Source organism: Chrysochloris asiatica, unplaced genomic scaffold (assembly GCF_000296735.1).
Source record: "Chrysochloris asiatica unplaced genomic scaffold, ChrAsi1.0 scaffold00034, whole genome shotgun sequence".
Taxonomy (NCBI): Eukaryota; Metazoa; Chordata; class Mammalia; order Afrosoricida; family Chrysochloridae; genus Chrysochloris; species Chrysochloris asiatica.
The window spans coordinates 15,281,463-15,293,969 of record NW_006408552.1 but is presented as its reverse complement, the minus strand read 5'-3'; the positions used below and the strand labels follow the sequence as shown (position 1 = coordinate 15,293,969).

Here is a 12,507-nt window from a genome sequence, read left to right as displayed (position 1 = left end):
TCAGTTCTACTCTGTCCTACAGGGTCATGAATCCAAATCGATTGGACAATGGGTATGCCTGTACCACAACTGATTTATCCGACTATTGTAGGTGGCATTTGGGCTGTTTCAAGTTTGGGTACTCTTGTGGAGGAAGAACTGTGCATTCATGTGTAGCTCTTTCAGTGGACACAGATGAGAAGACTTCAGGAGGTTTGTGTAAAACTTCCATTCTCTTACAATTGCATTTTTCCACAAACATTTTGGAAGCCCCTCATATACTCATTTCCTCTGGGCACAGATTCAGAGAAAGGAATGAGTGGCCTTCTTTTTTAAGAATGAAAAATCCTATATAAGGAGGAGCGCCAACAGATACCCGTGAACCCATGTTCACTGCAGCACTACTAGAAATCGCCAGGAGGTGGAAATGACCTACGTGTCCATCAGCAGATGATGGCAAAACACAAGATGGTCCATCCACACAATGGAATCTGATGCCACCAGAGAGAGAGGGGACATTCTGACACATGCCAAGATGTGGCTAGACCTTGAAAGCATGATGCTGAGCAAAATCAGTCAGGCACAAAAGGGCGAATGTTGTAGTGACCTCATTTGTATGCAATCTCTACAAACACGAAGAGGCATCAAGACAGAAAGTCGACTCGTGGTTACCGTGGGCAAGGGGTGGGTGGAAGAGAGAGTTAGTGCTTACTGGGTTTAGGGGATGACAAGGTTTGGAATCAAATAGCGATGGTAGCATCACAACACTGTGAGTGTGATTAACACGTGGGATGTGGGGAAAACCGCAAACCTTAAGTTCTCCTTATTTTACCCTCACTACTTGCCACAGAAGGAGCTCTGGTGACATAGTGGTTACGAATCGGGCTGTGAACCGCATGGTCAGCAGTTTGAAACTACCAACTGCTCTGCTGGAGAAAGATGAGGCTTTCTGCTCCTGTTAGGATTTACAGCCTCAGAAACCTTATTCAGGGTCACTATGGGTTGGAACCAACTCAACGGCACTTAACAACAACAACTTGCCACAGAGTCAGTTCCAACTCACAGCGACCCCACATGTGCCAGAGTAGAACTGTGCTCCCTGGAGTTTTCAATGGCTGATTTTGCACAAGTAGATAACCAGGCCTTTTTTCTGAAGCCCATCTGGGAGGACTCTAACTGCCGACTATGCAACACAGTGTGGATGGAAGACATTGTGTTTATCCATTATCTGCTGATGGAGGAGTGGACTGCTTCCACATCTTGGTGGTGGTGAATGGGGCCACAACAAATATGGGTGCACGCCCATCTCTTTGTATTCCTTCCATTAAAGCCCACATTAATGATAATAATAAATTCCTAAAAGCTCAACTTCTAGCCCCAAAAGTACAAACAGCATTAATGCTGCCTAACAACCCTCCCAAGGAGCTCTGGTAGCGTAGTGGTTATGAATCAGGCTGTGAACCGCAAGGTCAGCAGTTCAAAACTACCAGCTATTCCACAGGAGAAAGATGAGGCTTTCTGCTCCTGTAAAGATTTACAGCCTCGGGAACCCTGTACAGGGTAGCTATGAGTCGGAACTAACTCCACGGAACATAACAACAACAACCCTCTCAGGTGGTTGTGACAATTCATACTCCCATCAACAAGGCTACCAGTGAGAACTCAGCTAACACCTTTCTCCCAGGTTGCGGAATGAAATCACCCACCAAGGGAGGTACTGGCCTCCACCAGTGTCCAGGTGACTCTGGACACCTTGTCTTCTGCCCTTTTAACAAACATGGAGATCCCTCTTTCTATGTATTGGCTGTGGTTGTCATAGTGACCCCAGACCAGCAGTGATGTCTTTCTATGCACTACAAAACTTTTCTTGTCTCTCACCAGCGCTACAGCTATTGAACATGCAAGAGAAAAAGAAAGGCTGGGAGCCAAGGGCCACCAGCCCAAGAAACAGAATTCCCACAACTCCAAAGAACCGAGAACTTTCCCTGTAACCCTTTGAGGCCTAGACTCTGAGTCAGGCATTTTTAGAGGAATTCATTTTTGTTCTAAATTGCCTTTTTAAATCTGCAGACAGTAGCAGCCTGTCACTTGGGAGACACCGAGTTTCTGTCAAGAGTGATGGAAAAATCTGTGATGGTTGAACAGTGGAATAAACATAATTGTTGTTAAGTGCCGTGGAGTCAGTTGCAACTCACAGTGACCCTGTATAAGGTTTCCGAGGCTTTGAATCTTCATGGGAGCAGAAAGTCTCATGTTTCTGTAGCTTAAATCTTCACGGACCAGCTGTCACCAAATCGCACATGTAAAGATAAGCAAAACAGCAAATGTTTTTTTGTTTTGTTTTAAGTTTTTAACGTAAATCGGGTGAAGGTTTACAGAGCAAATCAGTTTTCCATTCAACAATTCATACGCATTTTGTTTCATGTCACTGACTGCAATGTCCACAATATAACATCACTCATCCCAATTCCTCCCTGTGTTTCCTGTTTCCATTCCTCCTTTTTTCTAACCCTTACTACCATCTGAGCTTGCTCCCTTTTGATCTCATATTGTTTGCTCTAAAGAGTGCATACCTGCTTGGTGTTACAGATTTGCTTATTATTTGGCTCAAAGTTAAGCCACAAGGCTTGAAGAGTGTCCTAACTAAGTTTGAATCACTAGTTTTTAAAGTAAACCATAACTTTTATCTCTATTTATTTGCCTGTTCTTGATATTCTATAAAAATGTAGTTATACAATATATGGCCTTTTGTGCCTAGTTTATTTCATTCAACATTCCATCTTTATAGTTCATCCGTGTTGTGGGACAAGGAACTCCTATTTAATGGAGAAAACTTAGAGTGTGTCAGAACACAGTTACAGTTAGATGGGCAGTCTTCTGACAATTTAACTTCAAAGAGTTTGAAATTCCTAGCAGGCTCTCACTGCTTTCAGTGAGAAAATGAGCTTTTCTCACTACTCTTTGGCGAACGAAATTCCATTCTGAGCCAGCTCTGGGTTTTCTGTGTTTGAAGAGGGCGGGGGCTATGGAATGGTGTCAGGATTCTAGAGCCAGGCATTGGCGAGGAGACAGGAATCAGAACTTTAATACCCTTCCTGAACTGAGAGAAGTGTGGGCTTTGCTCAGAGCATGGTGCCTAATACCAAACCCAACCCACAGCCATCAAGTTGATTCCGACTCATAGTGACCCTATATAGGGTTTCTAAGACTCTAAATCTTGATGGGAGCAGACAGCCTGCTTGTTCTCCCTCAGAGTGGCTGGTGGATCACTTAGCAGATGTAAGATCTAAGGGAAATGATTTAACCTCTCTGGGCTTAAGTGTCTTCATATACATGTTCTTTTGTTATTGTTATTGGGTGCCATCAAGTAGATTCTGACTCACAGTGACAATAAGTGGCAGAGTAGAGTGGCCCCATCAGGCTCTAGAAAAACAGCTCCATGGGGTTCTAGAAGAACGGCATCATCAGGTTCTAGTAGAACAGCCCCATGGGGTTCTAGGTTGCCATCTTTATAGGTTTACAGGAGCAGATGGTCAAATTGTTCTCCCTTGGAACCAATGGTTAAGTTTGAACCACTGACCTCTCATATAGCAGCCAAGTGCTTAACCACCATGCCACCAGAGCTCCTTCCCTGTTGGCATAGCAAGTGATCGTGTGACCTAGCCTTAAAGGTATGATGAGATCATACGGTTCAAGTGCTCACACATTCCGATACAGCAGGTGCTCACAAAGTGTCCCTTCCCCTAGGGAGTTGTGGCCCTGCTTGTCCTATCCTTTCTCTCTTTTTAACCATCCTTTTTATTATTATTGTGGTTGTTGGTGGTGTTGTGAAAATATACACAAGGAGGCTCCAGGAAGTTTGTGGGAAAATGGAATTAAAAGATCATGGAATTTGTCCATGAACTTTTTGAAGCCCCTCATATAATATACAAATGATTAAATAGGAAATTTAGGGGGCAGTGAAATTACGTGAATGGGGGAGGAACACTCGGAAAAGAAGGATGAGCATGATTTGGTACAATTCAAAGAATGTTATCATGGTCACTGAAAGGTACATGTAGAACTGTTGGCTTGGTGTATGTTTGTTGTGTATATTCTCACAATAAAAAAAATTGTTAAAATAAAGAACATTGAATATGTAAAGCAAGTCTGCCTTAGGAGAAGAGACGGAATGCTTCTTGTAAGTGAGGATGGATGGACTTCGACTCTCATACTTTAGACATGGTATCCAGAGGTACCAGTCCCTGGACAAAGGTATCATGCTTTTAAAGTGGAGGGTAAAAAGAGGAAGACCCCCAACAAGTGGACTGATGCAGTGGCTGCAACAATGGATTCAGGCATGGCGGCAGTTGTGAGGCTGGCACAGGACTAGACAGTGTTTCATTCTGTTGTTCATGGTGTTGCTATGAGTCAGAACTGAATCAATGGCACCTAATACTAACAACAACAAACGTTTTCCAATTCATCATTTCCAGATGACGTTCATCACATTGCTGAGTCTGGTCCCGATTTCTTAGTCCCTGACTCTTCCAGGAACTTGGTATCATTCATGGCCTTTGAAGCTCACAGCATCTCTGGAAAGCAGTAGATTGGTGTCTCATATGCAGGTGGGGCTAGGAGAGGTGAAGCCAGTGGGACTCAACTGCATGTTGAGAATGGCCTGGGAAGCTCTGGAGCATGCCTGTGGCTCAGGATCCAGCCCAGACCACACAAATAGAAATTACTGGGGCTGGGAACATCCTCAGATGAGGGCAGCAAGTGGGCCTGGTATGATCAATGTTAAGAAACAATGACTTGGGTTCATTTAAAAGCCCAAGGTGCTAAACTATTTGTTGTTAAGTGCCATCAAGTAGGTTCTGGCTCATGGCTACCCTGTATAGGGTTCCCAAGGAGCAGCTGGTGAGCTTGAACCACCAGCCTTGTGATTCAAACTGACCTTGCAGTCCACAGCTTAACTCACAGCGACACACCAGGATTCCCTAGTGGTTAAAAATACAGGCAGTCCACTAGTTGTGAATGTTCAACTTATTTATGTACAACCCTTAGTTATGAACTAAGCCTGTGAAGTCATTTACATTAAATATTTGAAGTACAAATAGTGGTTCACAGTAACAAATGATGGCTACTTTGCAACAAATATCAAAACATTATTATTGCGGCCATCCAGAGAGTGTGATGGCTCTATACGATAAGCACTGGGCTGCAGACAACAAGGTCAGTGGTTTGAGCCCACCAACTGCTCCACAGAAGAAAGATGAGGTTTTCTGCTCCCACCGTACAGTCTCGGAAACCCTGTACAGGGTCACTATGAGTCGCAACTGACTTGATGGCACTTCACAACAACAACTAGTTGCAACTACTAGTCTTCTCTCCTTGTGTGGAGGAAAGAAGAGTGACGAAAAATGATGACACTTAGAAACAATTGGTCCAATGGTCCACATGAACATCAGTCTCCACGACTAGATGGTGCCTGGTTATCACTACCAACTGCTCTGAAAGGGATAGTATTAGAAGGTCCTGGAAAAAATGTGGAACACAACTTAAAATTACTAAAAAAAAAAAGATCAGGCTTACTGATCAGAAACAGACCAGAGGAACCCAAGACCAATGGTTCTTGATCACCCTTCAAGTCTGGAGCTGAACTCACCCTCATGGTTCAGCCAAGCAGCAACACTAGTAAGGCATGCTCACCATGGAATGGTCAACCACTCAGACCAAAGAGGCAGCATTTATCTACGAAGGGCTGGGAAAGAAGGAGCAATGGAAATAAGAATCACAGGGAGGAAGCTGGATGTGTGATGTTACACCGAGGGGACTGCAATCATTGAGATGAAACGATGTGCATGATATCTGCTCTGTATAACTGCATTCAATTCCCAATAACAAGTTTTTCAAAAGCATTATTATTATGTTAAAGATGTTTAAGGGCATCTGGGTGTGTTTCTTACATGCTTTTCATACATAGAAAGTTGCATTCTATTCTACATACTAAGACAAACATTTGACCAACTGACATTAGATCTGAACCATCCTTAACTGTTGCCACTTACATAAAAATTTGACTTAAAGGTCCAGATTTGGGAACTGAACTCACCACCATGGCTCAGTTTCCAGTCAAACAATAAGGGGAGCACTCGGGAAGTATGCACATCTGAGCATAATCAACCCTTTGAAGTCAGAAGGGCAGCATTTATTCAAGAACACAGTTCAGAAGAGTTAGGAAAGAAGCAGAAAGGGAAACACAGGAAGGAAGTGGGATAAATGATGTTACATGAGGATGAAATCAATGGCATGGAACAAAATGTACATGAATCATGGAGTAGAAAGCTGATTTGCTCTGTTGGTGTGCACCTGATTCACAATAGAAAGTTAAAAAATAAATAAATAAAAAGATTTAGAAACAGAATCTTTTGGGGACTGCCTGTCATATAAACCAAAATCAAACTCACAGTCATAGAGTCAGTTCTGATTCACAGGGACGCTATAGAACACAGTAGGGCTGCTCTCTGGAGTTTCTGAGACTAAATCTTTATGGAAGCAGACAATCTCAGCTTTCTCCCATGGAGCAGCTGGTGGGTTTGAACCACTCACCTTGAAGCTCACAGGAATTGACCTAAATGTTTAACACTAGATCCCTAGTGGCACAACAGTTAAGCATTTTGCTGCTAACTGAAAGGTTGTTAGTTTGAGCCCACCAGGCAGCTCCGCTGGAGGAAAGAACTGGCGAGCTGCTCCCATAAAGACAGCTGCCTAGGAAACCCTACGGGGCAGTTCTACTCTGTCACTTGCAGTTGCTATAAGTAGCAATCAACTAGACAGCACACAATCATTGTTGCTGTTGTTGTTAAGTGCCATCCAGTTGGTTCCAACTCATAGCAACTGTGTATAGGGTTTCCGAAGAGCAGGTGGCAGGTTTGAACCGCTAATCTTGTGGTTAGCAGTCCAGGGTTTATTATACAGCGCCACACCAAGTCTCCAAAATCTTTACAAGAGCAGAAAGCTCCCTTTCTTCTGAGGAGTGGCTGATAAATTCAAGCCGCTTACATTGTGGTTTGTAGCCCAACACATAACCCAGTACGCCACCAGAGCATCAGTCAGTTAAATAAATCATGATCATCCATCAGTCTAATAGAAACTCGGGGAGCATGGTGGCTCTGTAGATAAGCACTGGACTGTAAACCACAAGGTTGGTAGTTCCACCAGCCAAGAAAAATGAGGCTGTCTGCTCCGGTAAAGACATACAGCTTCAGAAACCCTATGCATCAGGACCGACTCAACTGTACATAACCCTAATTTAACGTAATAGAAACTCAAGTTCCCATTAAGCAGTTACTCCCCATTCCTCCCTTCCCCAGGTCCTGGTAATCTCTCATCTATTTTGTTTCAACGCACTTACCTATTCCAGAGATTTCATATTCCTGGACTCATGCAATATTTGTCCTTTAGTGTCTGGCTTATTTCACTTGTCATGTTTTCAAGGTTCATCCATGTGGAAGCATTTGTCAGAACTTCACTTCTCTTTATGGCTGAGCAGCATTCCATTGCATGGATGAACCACATTGTGTTTATCCATCATGCAGTGAAGGGCACTTGGGTTCTTTTCACCTTCGGGCTGTTGTGAAAAGTGTTGCTAGAAACACTGGTACATTCAAGTACGTGTGTGTTTGAGTCCTAGCTCTCAAGTCTTATGGGTGTACATACCTGTTATGGATTGCAATGTGCCAACCTGGCTGGGCCATAGTTCTCAGTATCATGTAATTGTGATCTGATGTAATTACCCTGTGTGTTGTAAGTCCTCAACATCATGATGTTAATGAGGAGGATTCATGAAGCGGGATACAAGCTACAGGCTTAGGTTCTATTTGAGTCATCTCTTGAGATACAAAAATAGCTAGAGAGAGGTAGATTGCAGGGAACTAGGACATCACTGGTCAATCTCAGTGGAAACGTCTGGCATGAACTCCAGGGGACAACGTGGACAGAACTTTGGCGCTAGAGAAGAATACATTCCAACTATTCACGTTGATGGTAGCTGCAGAATGCGAGAAATGGTGCACATCTGCATATGGAGTTTACTGGGGACCCTACAACCCACTAAATGTAAGTGGAGAGCGTTTCTGGAAGACAGACAAACCAAACAGCAGAACTTAAGCAGCCCACAAAGCAATTGAGCAAGCAAAGAGCCAAAATATGGATCAGCTCACCATTGAAACGGACAGCAAATTTGTCATTAAAGGCATGACAGAATGGATTGGTAACTGAACACACAATGAATGGAAAACAGCTTCTGGAAGAGATGTTGTTAACGGAAATGATTTTGAGAAGATTGATTGATCTTCCCAAGGCAAGAATATTCAATGGAATGATGTTCCTGGCCATTGAGGCATCAAAGGCAAAGAAGAAGCTGATAGACTAGAGCCACACAAGGAACTAGAAAATAAGACTTTATTTTCATTATAGGTTGCTACCTGCTCTCTTGGAGTTAGACTTGCCAATGGCAACTTCCAAAGTTTTCTTCCCTTTTTCTCATGGGCATCTCCTTATAAAACTGGTTCCTCCCTTTTATTCTTTACCTTTTTCTACCATTAATAACAACCTCTTTGTCAATTAATAAAAACTTGGACTTCCTGCTTTCAAAAATAAAAGTAGATCGAGCTAGAGGGACCTCACCCCCCCACCTCACCCCCATGAAAGAACCCGGATCAGAGTGCTTCCTTTAGATCCAGGGTCCTGCGCTGAGAACCTTCTAGACCCAGGAGAAGACTGATGACCAGGACCCTCCCCAGAGCCAACACAGAGAGAAAGCCTCATCCAAAGCTGCAGCCCTGAATTAGGACTTTTAGTCTACTGTTGTTGTTGTTGTTGTTGTTGTTACTATTGTTATGTGCCATGGAGTAGGTTCTGACTCATAGCGACCCTGTACAGGGTTTCTGAAGCTGTAAATCTTTACGGGAGCAGAAAGCCTCATCTTTCTCCTGCGGAACGGCTGGTAGTTTCGAACTGCTGACCTTGGGGTTCGCAGCCCAATGTGTAACCACTACGCTACCAGAGCTCCTTTTCAGCCTACTAAGCTGTGAGAAAACAAATTTCTGTTTGTTAAAGTTATCCACCTGTGGTATTTCTGTTGTAGCAGCACTAAGGAGTCCTGGTGTGGGGCTGTAGAATAAGCATTGAATTGCTAACTTCAAGGTCGGTGGTTCAAAACCATCAGCTGCTACTCGAAAACTATATACAGGGTCACTGAACGGAACTGACTCAAAGGCACTTAACAATAGAGTACTAAGACAATGCCTAATAGTGAAATTGCTGGGTCACAAGGTAATTCTACATTAAACGTTTTGAGAAGTTCCCAGCTCAGGGTAGGTCCTTGCCCTGCCCAGGGGGGTCTCCCCCCAGCCCAAGGCTGAGCACCCCAATTCATTTTCCCTCCTCTCCCACAGCGAGCAGGAGTCAGGCCCAGCCTGGGGCCTTGGCCTCCTTCCTCTCCTTTGACCTATGCTCCCCTAGAGAAACACGGAGCCTCTTGGAATTCATGAGCCCACCCCACCCAACACAGCCCTCCCTCCACTTGTCTGGGCTGGTGCCTGTCACCAAGGCCCTGGGTTCCTGAAACAGAGGACCAAAGAGATCTGCCCAGGCTCCCAGACAAAGGGGGCCTGTCTGTCTGTCCTCCAGTGGCAAAGAACAGTACCGGGTCCAGCTGGCCCCCGGCCATGCTAGGCCCCTACCATCCAGCTTGGCCTGGCTGCTTCTTTGTGCCCATTCATGAATCCAGGGCTCCTCCTAAGCAATAGACATCCTCTTGGCTTGGACTTTGGGAACCTAAGTTGGGGGGAAGAGAACTATCCCTGGAACAGGGCCACCTCTGAAAGGTTGTAGGACCAAAATCCCAAGAGAGAAGGCTGGAATAGAAAGGGGAAACTGAGCAAAGGGAGGAGGAAACAGCCAAGGCTAGACTATGTGATGTAAGGTGAACAGTCCCCCAAGAGATAAGCTAACATCCTAGTCCCCTGTACCTGTGAAGGTAGCCTTGTTTAGAAATAGGGTCTTTGCAGATGTTACCAGTTAACATGAGGACACACTAGAATTGTTGTGGTGGTTGTTAAGTGCTGTCGAGTCAGCTCCGACCCATAGTGACCCTTTACAGGGTTTCTGAGGAGCAGCTGGTGAGCTTGAACTGACAACCCTGCAGTTCAAACGGCTTTGCAGTCTGGCACATTAACCCACAGCATCACACCAGGACTCCCACACTAGAGCAGGGCGAGTCCTAATTCCAATGGAGTGGATCTCATAAAAGACACAGAGGGAAGAGGGTGCTGTGATGAGAGAGGCAGGGATTGGAGAGATGCCACCACAAGCCATCAGAAACTGGAAAGGTCATAGACCAGACCTCCACCCTATAGGGGAAGACACATGGTTATAAAATGAATTGTTTCCCCTCCAACAAGCATGTTGAAACCCTAACTCTCATTCCTATGAAACATAGCCTGGTTTGCAAAGAGAAAAGATGTTATCCATTTGAAGATGTTAGCAGTTAACATGAGGTCACGCTGGAGTAGGATATGAGTGGTGTCCTTATCAAAGAAGAGAAGATAACAAGGTCAGCAGTTCAAATCCACAGTCGCTGCATGGGAGGAAACTGGGACTTTCTGCTCCTGTAGATTTACAGTCTCGGAACCCTAAACCGGAAGTGGCGTCCAGATCAAAGATGGCAGCCAACACACATTCAAAGCAACAAGGATGGCTACCATCTTTGATCTGGACGCCACTTCCTGTTTCCTCCACAAATCAAAAACCCTCTGCCTTAACAGTCAATTCCTACTCATAGCAACCCTATCAGACAGAGTAGAGCTGCTCCATAGTGTTTCCAAGGCTATAAATGTTTATGGAAGCAGCCTGACTCATCTTTCTCTTGGAAAGTAGCTGATGGGTTTGAGCCACCGACCTTTTGGTTGGCATCCAAGTGCTTTAACCACTGTATTACCAGGTATCCTAGCTATTTATTACTCAAATAAAAATCTACCACACAAGAGATTTAGTTACTATGTAATGCATATGCTGCCATTGTTTCTACTGGCCATGACTGAACCGCTTTGATTCGTCTCAAAGCTCTGGAAGAGACACAAGGACAGGGTCACAGACACAGGTTATGACACATCTACAAGCAACAAAGGAAGGCCAAGGAGTACTAGCAGTCATCAGAAGCTGGGAGAGAGGCAGGGACAGATTCTGTCCCCAGAGCCTCAGAAGGAATCAACATGGCTGACACCCTGATCTTGGATTCCACTCCTAGCCTCCAGAGCTCTGAGACAATGGATTCCTGCTCGTGATTCACCCGGCTTGTGGTGCTTTGTTTCAGCATCTCAAGACATGGAGATACAGGGTGATGATGGCACGGTGTACAGGTGAGAGCACAGGCCTGGGAGCCAGCACAGGGTCCAGGCACTCACATGGGACCTCACGTGAACAATGACCTCCACAGGTGTGCAAGTGGTGATCTGACCAACAGACCTGGGATCAGACTCCAAACTGCTCCTTACCTGGGAAGCTTTCTCCCACCTTCAAAACGAGGACCACGCTTATCATCTCTGGAAGCTCCATGAAATATCAGGTGAGACCCAGAAACTGCTGAGTACTGAGAGTGAATGTTAGCAGGAGGGCATAACCCCACAAGTCAGGGACCTCTCTGCCAATCAATTCTCCTCCCCAGCCCCAGTGGGCAAACCCCCAGATCTGTCCAGGCAGAAACAACACATGTCTCACCACACACCTCCTTCCCCCTAACCTAGACCACTCACCTGCCAGTCATCTCCCATGATGCCATCAGCAACCCCAGTCAGAGCCCCAGATAGGCAGACCAGCGCCTGTGTTACTTCTAGAGTGAATCCATCTTCAATCAAAAGCAAACAAAAAACACTTTAAAAGATGGGCCTGCAGGGAATGACTGATTCGTGGGGGTGGAGAGTGGGCATTGATAATCTCCATTGTTTTCTGTTCTCTCTGATTCCAGGATAGCTATGAAACCCTAAGGATCCAGGTCCCCCACTTCAGGACCTCCTGCTCTAACCAACTTACACCATCCCGTTTCACAAGGTTAAACACTAAGGTCCAGGGGCTTTGCCCAACTACTCCTGACTCCACTAGTGCTCAGCATAACAGAGAACATGACAAAGGCAGGAAGAGAGTGGAAACTAACACATGAGTATCCAGGCCTGGGCAATGCTCTAGATTTGGAATCAGGAGGCCAGATACCATCCTTGAGGTTCCAGCCTTGGCTGTGTAACCCAGGGAATGTCACCTAACCTCTCTGAGCTGAAACTTCTCCTGGAAAATTCCTGCTCTATAAACTTCGCTATGAGTCGGGACCGACTCCATGGCACATAACCACCATAAAATTCACAAGCTACTTATGAGAATAAAGAAGAAACAAGAACAGGCATTATCCTATTCTAAAATTTTTACTTTTTCTGGTTCTATGTGTCTCTTCTGCTCTCTCTTTTTTTCTCCCACTTCACCCAAATTAACATG

General features: G+C 45.0%; 1 protein-coding gene across 1 annotated transcript in view; it reads right to left on the bottom strand.

The window, feature by feature from the left end:
• MMD2 (monocyte to macrophage differentiation-associated 2) overlaps positions 1-9,694 on the bottom strand; it is a 41,376-nt gene extending 31,682 nt beyond the window's left edge. Inside the window, exons 1-2 of the mRNA XM_006859868.1 lie at positions 9,671-9,694; positions 9,527-9,585 (exon numbers count right to left, since the gene is read on the bottom strand). Coding sequence (XP_006859930.1) covers positions 9,527-9,585; positions 9,671-9,694 — 83 coding nt within the window. The remainder of the gene's footprint in view (positions 1-9,526; positions 9,586-9,670) is intronic.
• Positions 9,695-12,507: the final 2,813 nt, after the last annotated feature.